This window comes from Protopterus annectens, chromosome 17.part0, assembly GCF_019279795.1.
Source record: "Protopterus annectens isolate FY-2018-M chromosome 17.part0, PAN1.0, whole genome shotgun sequence".
Classification (NCBI taxonomy): domain Eukaryota; kingdom Metazoa; phylum Chordata; order Ceratodontiformes; family Protopteridae; genus Protopterus; species Protopterus annectens.
The window spans coordinates 403,538,713-403,560,683 of NC_056751.1; the positions used below are offsets into that span (position 1 = coordinate 403,538,713).

General features: G+C 35.2%; 1 protein-coding gene across 1 annotated transcript in view; it reads right to left on the reverse strand.

Moving 5' to 3' along the window:
* Nucleotides 1–21,971, reverse strand: part of LOC122791765 — a 373,623-nt gene that overhangs the window by 206,703 nt on the left and 144,949 nt on the right. Inside the window, exon 6 of the mRNA XM_044059689.1 lies at nt 20,388–20,529. Coding sequence (XP_043915624.1) covers nt 20,388–20,529 — 142 coding nt within the window. The remainder of the gene's footprint in view (nt 1–20,387; nt 20,530–21,971) is intronic.

A 21,971-nucleotide genomic window follows, 5' to 3' on the forward strand; every position in this document is an offset into this window, starting at 1 on the left:
CTATCATAAACGTTTTTTCCAAACTGTAGATTGTAAGCAAGGTTATATGACATCAGTATTAACGCAGCAACATGGGGACAAGCAACGCCCCATAGCTTACTATTCATCACAGCTGGACCCAGTGGCGCAATCCCTGCCCCACTGTGTACAAGCAGTAGTTGCAGCTACAATGGCAGTACAGGCTTTGGCCTCAGTAGTGTTATTCCACACTCTCACATTGAGAGTGCCTCATGTAGTCGCAATTATTTTACTGCAAGAAAAAGTAGCATATCTTTCTCCTGCTAGACATCTTTCCTGTATGACTATACTGTTGAGCCAACCTCATATGACAATTGAACGATGTACAACTTTGAACCCGTTTACCTTGCTCCCAATCCCTGTGGACGGCACACCACACAGCTGCCTGCAGGAGATCGAGCAAAAGACACTGCCTAAAAAAAATCTAATGGATGTTCCCTTGAATGATGCCGAGGTAACAAATTACGTGGACGGCTCATGCAGAAGGGGTCCTACAGGGCAGAACCTAGTGGGGTATGCAGTAGTTTTTGATACTGAGATTTTAGAAGCAAAGTCTTTACCACACAACTTATCTGCACAAGTAGCAAAATTGATTGCCTTAACAAGGGCATCTACCTTGGCAAAGGGTAAATGTATAAACAGTTTTACTGACAGTCAGTACGCTTTTTCTACTGTACATGTTTTTGCACAACAGTGAAAGAATAAAGGAATAATAACATCTACTGGTAAACTGATTAATCATGCGCAGTTTATTTTAGATTTGTTAGAATCTATTCAGTTACCTCAGAAAGTAGCTATTTGTAAATGTGTAGCTCATACCAAGCAACAGGATAGGATTTCAAAAGGTAATGCGAGAGCTGATACAGCTGCAAAGCAGGCAGCTTCAGCTTCAGAAATATTTCTTTTGAGTGAGGAATTACAACCTTCTGAGATTTTAAATTTAGAAATGCTAAAAACAATGCAGACACTTACTACAAAAGTAGAAAAACAGAAATGGATAAAACGAGGAGCAATTCTTGAGAAAGGGCTGTACATCTCCAAAGAAGAAAAAACGATATTGCCGTCTAATTTGTTTAGATATGCAGCTTTGTTGAGCCATGGGCAGTGCCATGTCTCAACGGGGGGGGATAGTACAGTTAGTGTATCGAGTGTTCACAGCATATGGATTTACAAACTACACAAAAAGTCCTTGTTAAAAAAATTATTCCTAGATTTGGCATGCCGGAAAAGATCTGCAGTGACAATGGCACACACTTTGTAAATCAAACTATACAATAGTTGAGCCGATATTTCGGAATTTCCTTAAAGAACCATTGTGCATACCATCCACAATCCACAGGACTAGTAGAAAGGCATAATGGGGTTTTAAAAAATTAACTTAGGAAGTTAATTAGTGAGACACAAAATAATTGGGTGTACTGCCTGCCCATGGCATTGTTGAGCATGAGAACTGTTCCGAATGCAAAGGGGTTAACTCCTTTTGAAAAATTATTTGGAAGGGCATACTATATACCTCAGTGGAAACCTCTCATGCCTGCAGACCAGGAGGCTGACAGTTCACTCGCAGAATATATGAGATGACTTTTAAGTAATAAACAACTTTTGCAGTTAAATTCTGTTTCAGATAAAGAACAAACCAGACCATCGGAAGCAGCAGTAGTCCCAGGCACGTGGGTCTGGGTAAAAATCATCAAGAGAAAAAATTGGACATCACCAAAGTGGGAAGGGCCATACCAAGTGCTACTGTCAACACCCACTGCAGTCAAGATCGCAGAGTGAGAGTCCTGGATTCATCTGACACACTGTAATTTGGTTAAAAACTTTGAATTGGACAAAAAACTTGTTACTGTTACACAAGAACAAAATGACCAGATATGGAACAAATAGAAATACAGAACAACCTCAGAAGTATTGCATGATCATTCTGTTAACTATACTGATAACATTAATCTTTTTGCTGTGGCCTTTCCTTTTTCCAGCCACACGAGCTGAACTGAATAAACGAGATGCGTTACTCATAGACTGGCATCCGAACTTTAACACTTACCAAGCAATTAAATATGTGTATGCTGAAACTTTTAATGTTTCAAATTGCTGGATTTGCACAGCTATACCAACAGCATACGGGGGATTGTTAATGACTGCTGTTCCCCTAGGGGTCAATGAGACCTGAGAAAATTTAATTTTTAATACTACGAATGTGAAATCACAAGACAAAATAGCATTGTACCTGCCTGTTACACAAAAGGGAATTGTATGATTTTACAAAAATGATACTGTTCAGGTGGGTTGAAGCAATTGTAATGTGACTGTTCCTTACAAATGTTATACCAAAGCTAATAATGCAGGTTATATTTGTGATACAAACTATGACTCATATTTTGAATCAATGCACAAAACGGTTGATGAAGTACAACATAATCCTGTTCTTTTTAAACAACTATCATTGATAAGAAAATGTTTCATGCAGGGCAAGTATATATTAATACTAAAGTAGAGAATTGTTATTTTGTGTGTGGGAAAAAGGCATACAAATGGTACCTGAGAATTGGTCCGGCAGTTGTTTTTTGGGTTACCTGGTTATGACACACTGCAGTTTTGCCTCAGGGAAGAATTCGAAATGTCAGAGAGGTCACCAAGAAACCTGGAAATCCAATCAAGAGACCTGAGAATTCAATGGGACGAATTGAAGCAGGCTGGAGAAACCATAACTCAGTGAAAAACAAAGATAAACTGACACACATGGACTTGAGTGACGCTATTATATTGTGGGCAGGTATAGCCCCTGCATATGGCGCAGTGAAATCGATTTGGGAGCTGAGAAAACTGTCCAAACTTCTCAAAGTAATGAGTAATGCAACTTTTTCTGCTCTCGAATTAGTAACTAATGAACTGAACGCTATGAGAACTGTGGTGCTTCAAAACTGCATGGCTCTCGACTACACCCTAGCGGCGAAAGGTGGTACGTGCGCTTTAATAAAAAAGGAGTGCTGTTCATATATTCCTGACAACCAGCATGAAATAAACGACCATCTTGAGGTGATTCAGCAAGTGTCGGCCATGACCAAACCAGGCCCAAACCCACTGACGGATTTTTTCCAAAATTTGTTTGGGGGGGTGGGGTAGCATCCTAATGAACATCCTGATTGCCATTTGTGTGAAATTACTCCTATTAGGAGTGTGTGTGTTTGTTGTGGTATTCCATGCATGAAAAGATTAATTAAAGATTTTATAGACATGTCAGTTTCTGAGACTTTGTACCAAAGTACTGAAATTGAAGAACTGTTAAAAAATGAAACACTTTCATAAGTTTAACCTGAATGACTCTCTTAACTGCAAATTCTGAACAGAAGAGGTTAGAAAAAGAAGCAAACTGTTTATGCTTTTGAAAATAGAATAAAAATTATTAACAGGGGGGAAATGTTAGAAAAATATGTATTAATGTATATGTTTAGTGCTTATTAGAAGCTAAACGGGTTAACACATTTCATTCTATTTTATGTACAGCTTAGTTTTGTATGAAACTACAAGATGCTTTTCAAACTGCAATATGCTTTCCGAAACTGCAAGATGCTCTCTGACCTAGTATTTGCTAGCACAGCAAAATTCATGTTTATGCCTTTTGAAAATTTACTGAGAAGCAGGTGATTATCTGCTAGGTCAGGAAAATAATGAATAGAACAATACTGTTTTCTATAATGTTATTGAACTTGAACAATCAACTCTGTTCGTGTTATGAGAACATAGCTGGAAAAAAGATAGATACAGTTGAACAAAGACTGCTTGAAGAAATGAACTATAATATGTACTTGCTTTGTGCTCGAATTAGCCATAGTACCTTGAATGGTAACATTGCATAGTGAAAAGTTGTATCTGACCGGTGGTCATCAAGGCCACATTGTTTTTCTTAGGAAGTTTTTTTGTAAACTTGATATGCCAGCAAAAAATCATGGACAAACAGCTTCAATGAAATAATGTTGAAAGAACTTGTAATTTATTACGTCAGCTTAGTAGGCAATGTCTTGTAAGAAATGTATAAGAATGGCTTCACTTCCTGATTCTAGTTAGCAAACTCTGTATTAGCACGTTTTTGTCTCCTTGCTGCAAGATTAAAGTGCCTTAACCTGAACCTGCTGTGTGTTAATCTTTTTGAAGTTGTTTTTCCTTTGACACTTACCCATCCCATGATTGATCATTTTATATTATTCCTTGTGAGAATAACTGGGATCATATCACAGATAATATAAGGGGACCCATCCATGGGATAAAGCATTTATGTGCTGCCTCTGTTCATTAGTAGTACAGGGGGCAGTCTTGGGGAAAATGTTCTGTTTCCCATCCATGGATCCAAGTTGTGATGGAATATGGACAGGGATGAGCTTTGCTTTACATAAGTGGGGAGTCTATTCCAGAACAGTGGTATCCTCTACTAGAAATACCCATCACTACAAACCATTCATTTGACGCTGCAGAAGTTTAGATCTCTGGATGGAGTATTTCTGATGCCATTTGTCTTGCTGATATACAGTAAATCCATCAGTACTGGGTCAGGGGATGCTTTATTTGCCAGACACAGGTCAGCTCTTAGTAGCCTATAGGATACTGATTGTAGTGACAGAGCTTTGAGTCAGTCCAAGCTGGAAATTGTTTTTAGATATTCTATCATTCTAGTAATATATCTCAGTGGGCTTTCCAGTTGTTGCATGTGTCTGGGCAGATACATGCCAAAGGGGCATTATACTCGATTATTGACCTAATGAGTGATGAGTAAATGGGAACAATAATATCTCTAAATCTAGACACATTCCCTTTGTTTATGAGCTTTAGAATATAGAAGGATGTTCTTACAACAACGAACACTTGTTGGGCAAAAGTTATGTCATTGTCCACATAAGTTCCCAAATGCAGAACAACTCGGTCAACTCGTAGGGAAGTACTGTTAATGTGGTATATGACCTAAGGGATATGATATTTTGTGTGTGAGTGTTTCTGACTTTTACTGACTTTTTGTGTCACTTTACTATCAGTTCAGTGGCTTTCAGCTGGATATTTTCCACCCCCGGACCAAGCTTTTATCTCTGTTGTGTGAAGACTATCGTACTGACTGTGCATAGAATAGAATCACTTGGTCAGTACAGGGCATGACAAAAAACAAGTGTAAAAAACTTCATGAATCTTCACAGTGCTAATATTACTTTTCTTAGACCTAAGCATTAGCAATAATGTTGCATCCCCTCCCATAACACAATGCAAGGAGCAGCTGTAGTTAGCTTTATCACATTAGTCCCTGCAAATTGCTGTTTCCAGCTGGGGTGCTTCTCTACTTGTTCTAATATTAATCATTTCTGCAAAGTTAATCCAAAGGTGCAAATTCTTCCACAAATGCAGAATGATTTGCACCCTTGCAAAGATGCCCGACTAATGTCTTTGCATGCTGCAGTGTGATAATATTATATTTGATTTATATCTTGGGGACTATTTGAAGTCTTGGGACGATTTTACTAGTCTTGAGATGAGCACCAAATATCTGAAAATCCATATATACTAAGTCTAAGATTGTCATTTCTTGGACTATTCCCTTTAATATGAGGTATGGTAATCTCTGAGTCAGAATATATATATCAGTTTGGGGATGTGGGGCTTTCGATGAATATGTGTCGCTGTTTCTGTATTCACTTAGAAGCATTTTCATGCTTCTAATATAGATTCGAATCTTGAAATCCATATCAGAGAGGTGCAGGAGGTTGCTCCATGCAAAAAACAAGTTTAAGGGAAAAGAGAAATATCTGATATCTACTCTTGTCCTGTCTTTTGTTTTTTCAATCTTGGGACTTGTCGAAGTGAGTTGCAGCACCTCAGTAGGGAGCCTTATAATTCCTGTAGCCTACATATTTCTTATATTCTTTTCTGTTGATTTTGAGGTCTGCCTTTTCTATGCCAACACTATGACATGTTTTATAATATTCCAGCACTTTATTGTTGAGTAGGTTTCCATGTAATCACTGTTGTTTATAGTTGTCTAACAGCAAACATTGTACTTCTGCAAAATGCTACTTCCCAAGAACAAGTAAACCAATTGTTTTATGTTTCTCCAAAGTCCAAATTGGAGATACACTTTTAAGTCACTCAATATGATGCAATCCCAAAACTGCTACTGAGTTGTAGCTTAGAATACTCTGATCCAAATGCATCCATTTATGCAATATATTAACTATTTATCCTTAGCAATAGCATAGATTTAAATAGTTTATTTTATTTAAAAAAAAATTTACCATAATGTTGAGATTATCACAACTTCAGCTTAGTCCCTTTGCTTCTGCCTTCTCAAGTTCACACTACAAACATTCACATGGCTGAAAACATCATATGGTGCTACATGGATTAGACCTAAAGCACAATATGAATATCTATTCAAAGCAGGACATCTCAAAGTCCCATAGAATTCAAATGGTTCCCACTTATAGCTCTCAATTACCTGTGATTTTATGGGATGTCCTTGATTCTTGCCTTTATTTAGCTCTGAGCATCTTAAAATAAATGATGCTTTGTGAAAAAGCTGGTGGATTACAAATAACAATTAATGGCATTCATTGCAGTTATAGATATTTTTTCTACATTGCAAGATGCATATTGAGTTTCTAAATGAGAGGCACTAATATTTAAAAAAAATGCCTCTGACTGGACTCCTTTGTCACAAATTGGACAAATCTGAGTCATCATTCTAGAGTTTACAGTATCCTTATACCGTACCACTGGGTCTATATCATGACATTGAAACGTCGTAATATTGAACACATAAAGATTGTCAAGTATTCATCAAAACACATTTGCTTGATTCGATGAATACTTACAGGGCAAATATGTAGTTAACCAACTACACAATGTTGCCCTTTTCTCCACTGTAGTGCAATCTCAGAGTTGGTAAATTTAGTTAGGGGGTGTGGGGGGCACAGACCCCACACCGGGAGGGATGTGGGGCCCTGCGCCCCCCACATGGATGGGTTTGCTTTTGGTTAAGTTAGTTCTGTTGGATTCCAGAGCAAGTGTTTGTTTTCCCTGTAAGTGTTCATCGATTCATGGAAATGTGTTTCGATGAATACTTGATCTTTAGGTGTTTGATATTATGACATTTCGACATTGTGATATAGACCTGTACCACTATGATTAACATGAATGTCCTCAACTTAAAAGAAGGTTAAAAACAAAGGATAGGAAATCAATAAATATTTGTATTATCCATAGGTAAGGAGTTCTCTATCTATATATACATAATCTATAGTTATTACACTGTGCCCAAACATCTTAGAAGATCACAAAGTAATTAAGTCCAGTCTCCGTTATTCATTCTTCTTTGTCAGCAAGCACTTTTCCCCTACCAGCTTATCCATCATTACTGACCATTTTTTTCTTACATACTCCCATAAGAATCTGAAATATTGAGAAGGTCTACCAGTTCATGATAACTATTGGGTGCTACCTATGTAAGCATGATAGACTGACATGTAATATTTCAAGCAACCTCCTGTACTACTGTAAAAATCCACAATGTTCAGACTACAACAGAAATCACCTTACAGTTGTCATATTTACTAGCATAGAGGGACTTCCTTCAGTGTCATGGACATATTTTCTCCTTCTATATAAAGCATATTGGGTCTCCAATGAAAATAAACCACATGTCTATATATATATAATATATATATATATATATATATATATATATATATATATATATATTATACTATATTGAATTATATTATATTATACTATATTATATTACATTACATTTTATAATGTGCATTAATGAATGCTTTCTCATATTAACAATACCTCTCCCCCGTATGTTACTGTAGATGGTGATTATTCATTACATAATATCATATTCTCTCTGTTTAATTGTGTATTTCTAAAATGTTATATATTTTTGTTGTTCTCTGGGCTGAGACTCATATTGGTCAATACTGATTGGTGTTCAACCCTGGTTAAAAATTCAATACATTAAAATAAATAAATAAATAAACTTAGAGTTATAAAAAGGTGGGATAAAAAGGTACTAGGGATAAGTGGTTGTATATTATTTAGATATCACTATGCTAAGTAGAACATAAAAAATAAATTATATTACAAACTTAAGGAAATGGAGCATTAGCTATATCACAACTTCTGGCATTATTTATCAAGTGATGAAGAAATGGCTTAAAGTGAGATAAAAGAATGACCTGAACTTGGTAGTGGAAGTTACTGAGGTTCTTTGATTATGAAAAGTAAGTGCAAAATAATAGTTTTGAATATTCCTGATCATACATGGAGAACAGGCTGTTAATGATAGACCCTCAAAGTAATGAACACATTTACAGCAGCTTACAGAATACAGATTTCCTTGGATATTACTAATGAGAGCTCAGAGATGGTTAATTTGTGAGTAGTAGAGCTGGTAATGAAATAATAAACTAAAAGCAAGAAGTAGCATGAGCTCTTTGGTCAGTATAAAAAAATAAACATTTTGCCAAAGTTGGACTGTGCAGTCAGTTCTTAATCCCTCAGGTTTTTTTTTTTTAAATAAAAGTTGGTTTATGGTGATGCCAAGTTTATACGTTTGAGTAACATTAATACAATACTCATTATATATGAAGAAGACAATGTATAAGAAAGTATGAAAAAGATGGACAGAAAAGTGAGAAATGAAAAGGTAGTTGCAATAGTCAGTGCTATTAGTAGAAAGGTATACAAATATAGGGTGCAAGAATAAGTGTAGCCATAGATTTTTTATTCAGTAAATAATGTTTATGTGGGCTGGTAGTTGGTGAATGGAAGAATGGAGGTAGACAAAGAATTTGAAGAGTAAAGTAGAACATTTTAAAAATTATAGACCAGTAAGCTTCTTAAGTATGCTGTCAAGGATAGTGGAAAGTTATATTGGCTCAAGTCTTGGGGAGCGTAGAATTGGGAGTTCACTGTATGCACGATCATTTACACTGTATTACACATACATTCTTAATAGGGAAAGGTATGCCTTGCATGTAAGTTGCTCTCTACTGATTATTGATTATTAAGGGCCCTCTTTAATGGCAATTGTCATATTCATAACAGAAACTCTGGTTTTCATTTGATTTATCACTTAATACATTCAAACATTATGGAGTAAACTACTATTTTTCCAATTAGGATTCTTAATTTAAAGTGTTTTTTCAGATGATTTTAAATGATTAGTGGGTGATAAAAGTACTGGTTTACTGCTAGGGCCATCTTATTTCTATATGGCCATTACTGAGTCTATATAAAAACTGCAAAACCTCAGATATGCGAATACGGAAATGTCAACACATATTAAGCAAGCCGCGAAAACACCGAACGTCCTGAACCGCTAAATTCAAAATAGTTGGGCAACCCCACCACCCGCTACATACTACCTACCCAAACAAAATAAATAATCCACATATATACACTTAACAAAACCCTACTTCTAACCCTAAACTAAAGCTCACATATAGTACTATGTATGCACTTATCTTGACCCGCACCCTAACCCTAAGGTCCGTAACTATTGCACAACTACGTTTTAGGAGCTATACCCAAACAAAATAAATAATCCACATACATACACTTAACAAAACCCTACTTCTAACCCTAAACTAAAGCTCACATATAGTACTATGTATGCACTTACCTTGACATGCACCCTAACCCTAAGGTCCGTAACTATTGCACAACTACGTTTTAGGAGCTATACCCAAACAAAATAAATAATCCACATGCGTACACTTAACAAAACCCTTCTTCTAACCCTAAACTAAAGCTTACATATATTACTATGTATGCACTTACCTTAACCCTCACCCTAACCCTAAGGTCCATAACTATTGCACCCTTACCTTAAGGAGCTGTACCGGGGAAAGGCCAACTATGATGATTCCACATTTCGAATTTCATGCTTCAGGATGTTCAGTGTTTTCGCAGTTTGCTCAATATGTGTCGACGTTTCTGCATTTGTGCAATTGCGGTTTTGCGGTTGTAATAGGTAACCGCTGTTACTATTATCAAAGAATGTAAAATATCATTGTGAAAATATAACTGCATCAAAAACAGATCATGTGCAACAAATCACTCACATTTTTTGGCAAAATTTCTCATAGGCTATGAATTGGGGTTTACAAGTCAGTGCTATATAGATGGATTTTAGTAAAGATTTTATGTGAAAATAACTGCTTAAATGTTTATCTCTAGCATTAAGTTAAAGTTAGTGTAGCAGTAATACCCAACCGCATGGGTGTACTAGGGAAATACAGGTAACCTACCAACGTTCTGAGACTCTGCACGATAGGTGGAGAGCTCTTTATCCCACAGAAGGTCCCACATTTCTATTGCCATCCATCTCTGATCTTAGAAATATCTCACTTGTATTTAATGTACAGACAAAATAATAGCTTATACATTTATATTTCATTTTATTAACATAGAAACAGAAGAAAAATAGTGTCTTAAAAACTATTAAAGAGAAGTCTGCTGTAAATCATGTGTGTGTGTGTGTGTGTGTACATATATATATATATATATATATATATATATATATATATATATATATATATGTGTGTATATGTACACACAAACACAAACACACATGTATATATATATATATATATATATATATATATATATACACACACACACACACACACACACACACACACACACACATATATACACACGTATGTGTGTGTGTGTGTGTGTGTGTATGTATATATATATATATATATATATATATATATATATATATATATATATATACATATATATATACATATACACATATATATATATATATATATATATATATGTGTGTATATGTACACAAACACAAACACACATGTATATATATATATATATATATATATATATATATATATATATATATATATATATATATATATATATATATACACACACACACACACACACACGTATATGTGTGTGTGTGTGTATATATATATATATATATATATATATATATATATATATATACATATATATATATATATATATATATATATATATATATATACATATACATATACATATATATATATATATATATATATATATGTGTGTGTGTGTGTGTGTGTGTATACATACATACAGACTGAAGCATTTTCCAGAGGAATAAAATGACTACAATTTTAGTTGTTTTACAATTTTAAAATCTGTTACTGATCACTGTCATTTCATAACTGTTTTTCCTTCTTGTTTCTGCATTTCTTTTGATTGATTTAGATAAATCAATTTGTTTATATAAACAGTATTATTTTTATTTATATAATCCCGTGAAGGACCTCAATCAAGGTATCAAAATTTATTAAAAGTTTCTCAACTTGTTATTTGTCATTTTTAAATATTTTAATGTGTAAGATGAGACAGTAAGGTCATTTAGCTTGTAAAGCATCCTACAATATTTTCACAATGGAGACTGTGAAGCATTACCGAAATGGAGATGAAGGTTACTGATGGAGAGAATAAATCTGAAAATCATACACGAGTGAAACCACCACGAAAAAATACTGCTGTATAAAAGTCCAACTAATTTATTAAACCAAATGCGAAATAAAAATAAAAAAACAGATGTGCGCTTTCGCGTACCAACCAGTACGCTTATTTATATATATACAAAATCTTATATGAATTAATATAGTATATAAGGTATTTTTATTCTTTTCATATATTTTTGTTCATGTTATATATATACAGATACATATATTTACCATTTTTTATTTTTTCCTTCTATGTATATGTATTATATCTTATATTTTTTGGAAAATATGTGTTAGAAGTAATGAGTATTTGGTGGCTTTAAAACATTGTTATTTCATTATTTATTTGCATTATTTATTTTATTTTATTTAATCCCACTATTCTGTGGAATGTGCAGTTACCTGGAGTGATATGATTTTTAGGTATGGTTTATACTCATTGTGTTTTCTGCTTGCAGAGCTTACAGAGATATTAGGTTAGTATACTTCCATTGCATTGCACTGATTATTTAATTGTATAATTGCTAAATTGATAGATTGATTAATTGATCATTCTTGAGTATGAGCTTTTGTATAAAAGTGGTTTTAAAAATTCTAGATGTTAAGATCTGAAGAAGCTTACTGGTTGGTACGCGAAAGCGCTCATCTGTTTTTTATTTTTATTTCGCATTTGGTTTAATAAATTAGTTGGACTTTTATACAGCAGTATTTTTTCGTGGTGGTTTCACTCGTGTATGATTTTCAGATTTGTTCAGTTTTTTGGACGAGTGAACCTTTGGATCTACAGCAGCATCTAATTTCATCAGTGATGGAGAGAATAGAAATGGAAGCTTCAGGTCTTTGTAGCTGTATAGAGAGACATCCCTTCCATCAGTAGAAAATAACTAAGTGGCCAGTTTTTTCACACGTAAATTGAAAACTTGTGAGGCACAAACTAAAAGGAACAGTCAAATAAAAGGCTAAGGTTTAATAGAGTGCAACTTCCTGAAGGATAAGTTGGATATTATAGAAATGGAAAGGTGTTAGATGCTGGCTAAACACATGATTTTTATAAATTGTTTTCAGTGACAGTGAAACTTTAAACTTGCCAAAAAAATCCTGCTGCTCAAAAAGAGGATACATTTGGCAGTGGTAAATGTTAAACCTACAGTTTCACGGTCATAAAGGAACATATGCAATGCAAGTATTTTGTGAAGTAAAAGCAGTTGTGGACACCAGATGGACTGAAAGACAATGACTAGCAGACATACCAATAGTGACAGTTAATTTTAGTAACAGAAGAAGTGTGGTTCACAATGTAATTTTTCAAGAACCAGTGAAAGCACACACTTCCCTGACGGCTTTCTGTGGCAGTGTACCATTGCATAAAATGTATTTCTGTGGTTATAATAGAAGATGATGAAAAACATCTGCATAAAGCAACTTGTGTACTTACATGATTTTATGGAGTCCCTCATTTTATCTGCCTGACAAATGCAACTTTGGACAAGTACCACAAGATTTGCAGATGAACAGAAAAAAGAAACTCACAACTTCATAAAAACCGCAATAAATGCAAAAAACAAAGCTCCTGAAGAATTGCACGACTAAAGAAATGTAATAATTAACTGTAAGTGCTTTTGTTCACAAGCTTCCTCAGACAGCAAAACTCAGACTCAAGCTTCTCTCATCATGGGTCAAGTTGTAATACTTTTTACTACGCTGAGGTGCTAACAATCTAATTTCTCTTTCACAAGTCTTCAAACACACATAATGCAGGAAGTAATGAAGGGTTAAATGCACTTGACTTATATAATAAACCACTACGAAATGAAATCCCATCAATATCATTAATTCAGAAAGCCAAATTTAATTTAGGAACAAATAATTTCAGTTCCTATAGAAGCCCCACCGAATCAAAACCAGCAGAGGGGACAAAGGTAAAACCTTTACTAAACAAGTGACCATAAAGAGGTATAACTTCCAAAGAACTGTAATTAAAATATGAAAACCTTTAAAGTTAAATACAGTACTTTGGATATTATCAAAAGATAAAAAATAAATAAATAAACATTGCCACTTTTCTCCATCACAGCCCTCTGGCCAGCCCCTCCTGTTAGTGAAATGTGGTGCATTTTGTTCCTCTTGTGAAGCTTTCCAACCATAGTCCGTCTCTTGTATTATGTTCTCAGTCTTCCTGTCCTGCAGTCTCTCTCAACATCAAACCAAAGGGGTTTGGTTCACTAAAAAATCAGCAGCCCCACTGTTGTTAAATATGATAGCAATATCCCCACTCTCACTGTAGTATCCACCATAATTTTGGGCCACAAATTTACTACTACCTGGGCATGGATAAACCCTTTATTCTTATAATCCTCATCATCCCACACCACCTTCTTTTCTTTCCTCCTCTTAATACCTTAAAATTCTTTCTCAATCCTTGTAAAGATCTAACAAAATGATTCTTGCATGGAGGGAAATAGCATATCATTAACAATTTCTTCCTGCAGGAATTTAATTAACCCCTCCAATCTTGACATTTCCCTCTCAGTATCATGGGCTAAAATGCCCATAAACTCAATGCCAGTCCAATCAAATAACAGAATCAACTCTTTGTGCATCGTGGAGTTTTTGATAATACCATTAGGGTATTTAAAAATGCAAACCCTTAGGCACATGTCTCGGTACAATGCTGTCATGAAAAAATGCGTTGTCTAGCTGCAAACTCCTATATCTGGATAGGAGCTTTTCAAAACTCAGCATTTTGTCCTTTAAAGTGACATCACCAGCCACTCTATGTATATTAGCACCTTTACTTAACTGCAAAAGTCTAGCCAGCCAGTCATTGAGATTGTTGGAAAGCTTAGTGGTCACATAGTTAATGTCAGCTGCATTGATACACCCATGCTCAACAGTACTGGTCTCAATACATTCAACCCATTCAGCAGGTCCAGATAACAAACCTACACAAGAATGTGTGATTAAGTCAAGCAAATTCTGCATATTAAAACTAGTAGTTGAACATTCATTCTGGACTGCAGTTAGCCCATCCATTATTCCATTTAACTTCATAGCTAATTGTGTAAGTAACTCAACTAAAAAGGATAGCTTGTAAGGGGAAGAGCTAGGATCCACAGGTGTAGACACATCTCCCAATCCCCATGGCCCTTTCTTGTATAGGTCCTGTGACATTCCTAAGGCAAATGAGTAAAAAATAACCAACAGAAAAAGAAACTTATAACTTTGTAAACAAATAACAATAAATTCAACCCCCGCCAAAAAAAACGAACCTCCTGAAGAAATGAACAATCAAAGAAATGTATTGTGTAAGCACTTTCATTCACAACTTATAAAGGGAACTTCCTCATACAGCAAAACACTGCCAAGACAAGCTTTAACTAAAACAGTAACAACATCATCTAGTGAAATAATACATATATGACATTAAATTGAAAGTCACATTAAAATATCGTAAACAAATAAAAACAAAGTCAGTATAGATTCAAAAATAAATAAATCATTAAACCTACAATTTTATATCCTTAAGGATCAATAAACTAGAAATTGATGTCTTATCATTAGAACCAGGTGCATCAGTTGCATTCAAGTGCAACTGCCAATACAATTCAGGTGCTTCCAACACTACTGCCCAATTATCTCCCCTCTCTGTAACCTTCTCAAGAATAAAAAATGTAACTTTTTACAATTTACACAGTTGATGGAATGCTTATAAAGTGCATTGTTATTATAGATTTGTAGATAGAGAAACATGCATACTTCTTGGGGACTGAAAACATATATGAATGTTCCATAGCAACTAACAGGACACAAGCAATGGACAAAGGACATCAAATGACAGTGTGAATGTCTGATTTGGTCAAGCCTGCAATCTGCTATGCATATCTGGGAATACAATGTGCTTGTGGATTGCATTAATTCTAGCTTTGAATGTTTAGTTCACAAACCATGTCATCTTCTTACAGTAACAGTTTGAAATCCTCAGATTGATTCTGCTTAATGCTCAGTTTGACTTCAGAATTAATAGTGTCACTTCTGTGTACTTTCTTTGTAGAGTGACATACATGCACAATTCTGAAATGAGGAAACTTATTGGTTAAGGGATCAATAAATAAAATCTGTGCAGAATCTATGAACTGTAAGACATTGGCACTGGTTCGTCTAGAATGGCTCCAGCAAAGACTTCTGTGAAGATCTATTGAAATGAATCCCATTGAAGTTTTACATATGGTTTGAAAAGCTGTGTAGGATTTTTATATATTACAGGCATGTAATGATTTCCTATGTCTTGGAATCTGGAAATCAAGGTGTATACAGTACAACCTATATTTTCAGCAAGGACCAGACACAGGTGCGTGGTTAATGTTTGAAAAGAACAATTTTGTTATTAAGGACACCATCTGATACAATGTACCCTGATGGATGTTTATAAGATAGAAAACATTTTTCTGTACTAGAACTAGATATGTTGAAATTGGCATGCTTTAACATAAGCTACATGCTTAGTGAACTAAACTTGTTCATCTTCAGTAAGGGTCAGTTGCTTCCTAGAGGCACCCATTTGGCGTGATTGCCCAAATTAAACTATTGCAGTTGAGAATGCGGGAAAAGTTGCATATTTAGTATCTACAGACAAAAACATGGCTTCAGATTTTGGTGAGGGTAAATTTCTCAAGCTTTACAATGTGTCAAGACATCTCAGGGAATCTGTTTTGGACTTCTTGTAATTGCCAACAGTTTTATTATTATTATTATTTTATTTATTTAGGCAGTGGGTTGATCCTGTGACCCTTTTTACCCATGAATCAGGTGCAAGAGTAGAGTATTACAGCAAAATGACATTGGGTATGGTAAATGATATATGAATAGTACAAGGGTTTAGTGAAACTAATGGTACAAGTATTCGTGGTACAAATATTCAGAGAAATTAAATAGCAAAAATTTAGAAATGTCAGAATTAAATATAGTACACTGATGTGTGTGAATACCTTAAAGCTGTAAGAATTCAGATGCCTACTAATTTAAATTGTTAGAAAAATATTTTACGGTCTCCATGGATGATGAGAAAAGAAAGAAGATACAGGAAGAGAGAGAGAGAGAAAAGAGAAAATAAAAACGTATATGTAACTTTATTTACATATTTACAGAGCTCATTTCAATACTTCTGATGTAAGTTTTGTCTGAGAAGAGTTAACAATATTTGAGGAGCAAGATTAGAGTATTATAACAGAAGACAATAGTTTATCTACACAGCATTAACAGCTGTGTTTTTAGATGTTGGTATATTTTTGAACTAAAATCTTTAATGTCAGTTTGTTTCCTGTAATCTTTTTGGAAGGTAATTCCACTTGGAAGAAACTACTTTATTAAAAAACTTTTTTCTCCTAGAGTAAGAATGAATGGGGTACATGCTAGTGTAATTCTATCAATTTGGTGGCCACAATGAGAGTATGGAGAGCATTTAATTTGAATCTCACTCTTGAGGAGGAGGCAAAAATGTGCATTTAGTGTTGTGTAAGTAAGAATATTGAGAAGCAGCATGGATTAGGCTGAAATGGGTAATGAGATGGCTCTTAAAGGGCGATACAGTGATGTTCTAATCTGGATGATAAGTTATTGAATCTACAAATTCCATGTATTGTGGTCTGGATGAAATTGGTGTTATGTGAGGAATGAAGGTTAATAATAAAAAAGGTGTATCCAAGTCTAGGAGTAAGTGCTTTTTAAGTCTTTGCAGGACATGGAGGTAGATTCTTTAGACACTTAGTTCACATTGTACACTAAAAGTGTTGAGTCCAGTGGGAAGATGGTCTCAAAGTATAAGAAAGACAGAAAAAAGAAAGGCAAGAGAGTTAATAAAAATAATCTCTATATATTAACTGTAAATATGAGCAGCTTAAAGAATTGCTCCAACTTGCAGCATGTTAATAACTGGTGCAAGGACAATAGTCTTAAATTAAATGTGAGAAAATGTAGCGTAGTTCATTTTTGTAAAAAAATATTTTCACATACCATATGGGTGACACATCACTACAGTTAGACACTGACATAGGTGATTTAGACACTGGCTGTTGTTCACAATTCTTTATCATTTAGCCATCATATCTCTACAGAAATTCAGAAAACCTTGTACCTGGCTCATATAAATTCCAAAGGCAGCTCTAGTAGGTCCAAAAAAAGTTTTTTAATTCCCCTTTACTCATATCTCATCAGATCCACTATTGAATATAGTATACGTTTAGGTGTGTATTTAACTGAACATATTACTCAGCTTGACAGAGAAAATATCAGTAGCCTCAAAAATGTTAGTTATCAGAGCCGACTGGCAGCCTTTCTCTGCACTCAGCATCTTATAGACTCCTGCATGGAGATATCTGTCTATCCTTTTGAGTCATGAAAGATTCAACCATCTTTGGCTTCCTAGTCCTTCACAGAACAAATGGTACCCCAAATGCCTAGTTGAAGGAACTAAACTTTCATCAACAATAAATAAGACACATTGGTATATTAGATTCATGTACCAAGGTATCCCTCAACTCTGGAACAAGCTTCCACTACAAGCTGAGTAGAGCCCTTGTCACCTTCAATGTAAACCTATATAATTGGCTGGGCAGCCTTACATTCTCCCTTGTCTGTCTTGTCTTGCCCTTCTTCAGGCTAGAGGGGAACTTTTGAATACTGGGTTTTGCTAGGCATGTAATGGTCTGCATTGCCAAGTACTTACCTGTGAACCTATGGATAGTTATAAGTGATGATATATGTTGTGAACTGGACTTCTGCCAGCATTATGGGCTCTGTATGATTTAACTGTTTAATTGCTTTGCAGGCAAAAAAAGTTTGTGAAACAATATACTTAAAACAGCATATAAATTGAAACCCTGGAAATTAATTTTTAATACACAAGAATTGAATACATTATTATACTTCCTTGGCTTAATGTATATATTATACAGAGATGATGAGGTACACAGACCTGTATGGTCAATAGGTTCTTTGTTCAGCACTCTTTTTGAACAGAAGATTCTGCCTGAAAAGTGAATATATTGCCTGAATGTACTGGGCCAGTGATGTAGTGAAAGGTAAATGTGCAACCTTACTGAAAGAGTTCAAGGACCATCTGCAAATATTTATAGAGAAAGTAATACCACATAACTTATCTGAAAATGGCAGAATTGCCTGCTAAGGTACTGAATGTGGGAGTGAAGATGAATATGCAACTTACAACACTTGATGCATTGATCATTTGTGAAGAAATTAATTTCTAGAATTAGAAATGTATATTAGGAAGGAAAAGTCCAAGACTGAGTGCCGGTTGATATTTTAAGGACTGTAAATGTTATCCTTGGAATAGTGGAACTGAAAGCACAAATGGGTTGAGTTTATACCAAGCCTAAAGCTAGCAGTACTGCAGAGTATTGCCCATACCTCTGAAGCTAGCAGTACTGCAGAGTATTACCCCTACCTCTGAAGTAGCAGTACTACAGAGTATTACCCCTGCCTCTGAAGTAGCAGTACTACACAGTATTACCCCTACCTCTGAAGTAGCAGTACTACACAGTATTACCCCTACTTATCTTGGGTCAGCATATAAAACTAACAAGAATGGGGCTAGGCACAGGTGACCAGAAAAAAAAAGACATGCATTTGGCAGTTTTTTGAATATCACTTTATTTTTTGAAGTGCAAGGAAGTACAATATCAGGTATGTTTCTTCTGACAGGGATCCAAGAAGAATGAATAGTAAAGAGGACTTTATGATTTTCAAAAAAAGTCAAATTTGGCAATTTTGTTGCAGCAGATTTCTAGTTCCATCTCCTCTAAACTAGAAATCTGCTACAACAAAATTGCCAAATGTGCTACTAAATCAACTCACTCCACCCACCATTGCACCTTTCTCCGCAGTCTTAAGTGGCTAGAACTTCCTAATCATCTTGACTATCTTCAACTTACTACAGCCCACAAACTAATCTTTAAACCCACTACATGCCCTGCTCTAACTAATATCTTGCCTTCCTACACACCACTCAGACCCCTAAGATCAGCCCATCAGAATCTACTTTCAGTACACAAACCTAAACGACCCCCTGGCCAGTTTCTCCTATCTTATTCAATAGCAAAAAAATGGAACTTTCTCCCTCCCCTGCTAAGAAACACTACAAACTCTGAACACTTCAAATCCTTACTCCATTTCCACCTCTCCCAAAACTGGAAATGTAATCGTATTCTTCCTACCTAAATTCCACTAATGTCAGCTAGACATGATCTCCTTCAAGCACCTCTACATCCTGCTGTTCCAGAGCTCCCCACCCTCAGCTTCTATCATATAACGAATTTCTCCCCTGTATACACTCTATGTAAATACTCTATGTAGGTTCCCATCCCTACTCTCTGTAAATGGCTCTACATGCAAATGGCTCTTTGACCTTGAACGTAAATTGAATCTTCCTCTAGTTCTTCTTCTTTTCCTCTACCTGTCTTTTTTATTCTTTTCTCCTCCTCATTCCACTACTTCTCATTTAACTATTATTTTATGTATTTCATATGTATGTGTTTTTTGTTTTTTTTTTGCATTATTCTATGCAAATTGTACAAATGTATAATTCCTTGCTTGCTTGTTTTAATTGTTTAATTTGTGCAATTGTTTTTAATATGGAGCTTTCCTCCCCGGGCCTCCACTGAAAACGGGCTCTTTGAGCCCAGTGGACCTCCCCGGTTATCAAACTGGAAATAAATAAATAAATAAATAAAATAATGCAGCAGTAGAAATTCTGCACCACTTATGTACAGTGTCATGCAAAGTCCCCTGAAAGGAATTTAACAAAGTCCATTCCAGTGATCATCTTGACATTACCTGTCATTGACTGCTTTAGCAGAAAGTTCCAGATGAAGTAAACGTCCAGGTTTGACAATGAAATGAGCACCATCTGAAGGTGTTTGGGGTAGAAAAGCTGGTCTGTAATCCCCATATGTACACGAAGATATTGAAGAATCAACTGTTGAATGAAAATAGATATTAGCATTTTGACTGAGCTTTTTCTCCAGGACAGAGCAACATGAGCAAATTAAGCCTTTATTAGTTATGGAAGAAGGTAATGCCTTCCTAATTGTGGATGGTTCAAATGCTAAGAAATCTCAGAATTTATACCTGTATAAAGGTATACATACTCTCATCTACATGTTGGTAGTTTCATCCTTTCCTGTTAATTTATTCCTTGGTCCCTTGAATGAATAGTAGAAAACAGTATTCTCATTTAGACAGTCTAGAAGGCTGTTCTGTTTCCATTTTTGTACAATAGCCTTTTAAAAGCTGCTGGATCTATTTTGCTCCATGATCACTTTTCAAGCTCAGAGCAGCTAAAAACTAGTGCAAGAAAAACATGAAACCGCAGCCAGCTCTGCTGGTGTTGAGGGCTAAAACCCTAACTGTGACCCAGGTGAAACATGTTTGACTAGAGGAGTGAAGAGGTGCTGCCTGCTCACCTCTTTCCATGGAAAGGTTAGTGAAGATGTGCAATTGTAGTGGTATGGAAGTGCTGATGGAGACTAGGACTCAAATCAGTGGCCTAGTTAGGAGTGTGTTCAAACTTGGCAAGTGCCACTGTTGGGGGAGGGGTGATGAGGTTACCAAACCACAAATTATGAAAGGCAGTGCCCTATAAACAGAAGCACCAGCATTTAAGAAGGGATGGTCATACTTCAAAGAGTGTCATTTCCTACTGTGTGGTTATGGTGGCTCTCAGGTCCTCTTCCTTCCCTGCCTGTCACTTTACCAGCCCGGGGCTGGGTGGTAACTTCCCCTCCAGAGATAAAAATGGACCAGAGACTTCCTTGTGGAAGGAAATTTGAGTGTACAGGAGGATGGTATGCTGCACAGATAAAGAGTGGCTGTTAATAAAAAATAACCATGAACTGCAAAATAAATAAATAAATGAATATATGTGCTTATCTAGTACATTCATCTGGTCAAAAAAATCAGTCAAAGTGAAATAGAAATGACTTTGTTATTGTCTTATTGTATCATCCTTTTTAAATTAATTTCAGACTATATACAGACTGTATGTTTTATTACTGATTTAAACATGGCATAATGTTATAACCAATAAACTCTTAAACCAAGAAAACATGAACATTTTTTAATTTATCAATATCATTATGAAAAAAGACAGCAGGCCTGTTTTAATGAAATCTAGGTGTCACTCTGTGAGCAGATAATGTTGTATGGCTCTGTTGCATTCATAATTTTGTTAAAAAAGTTATCTCTTTCACTGACCCTGGTTCAAAATAAATGGAATACATGAAAAGAATACATCTAACTGCTAGCAGATTGAATGTACTGTAGTGCTAAAACTGTGGAATTGGTCTATTTTGTTATATTGACTTATCCAGCTGTCAGCATTCATAAATACATGATATAACAAACAATATAGTTATATCA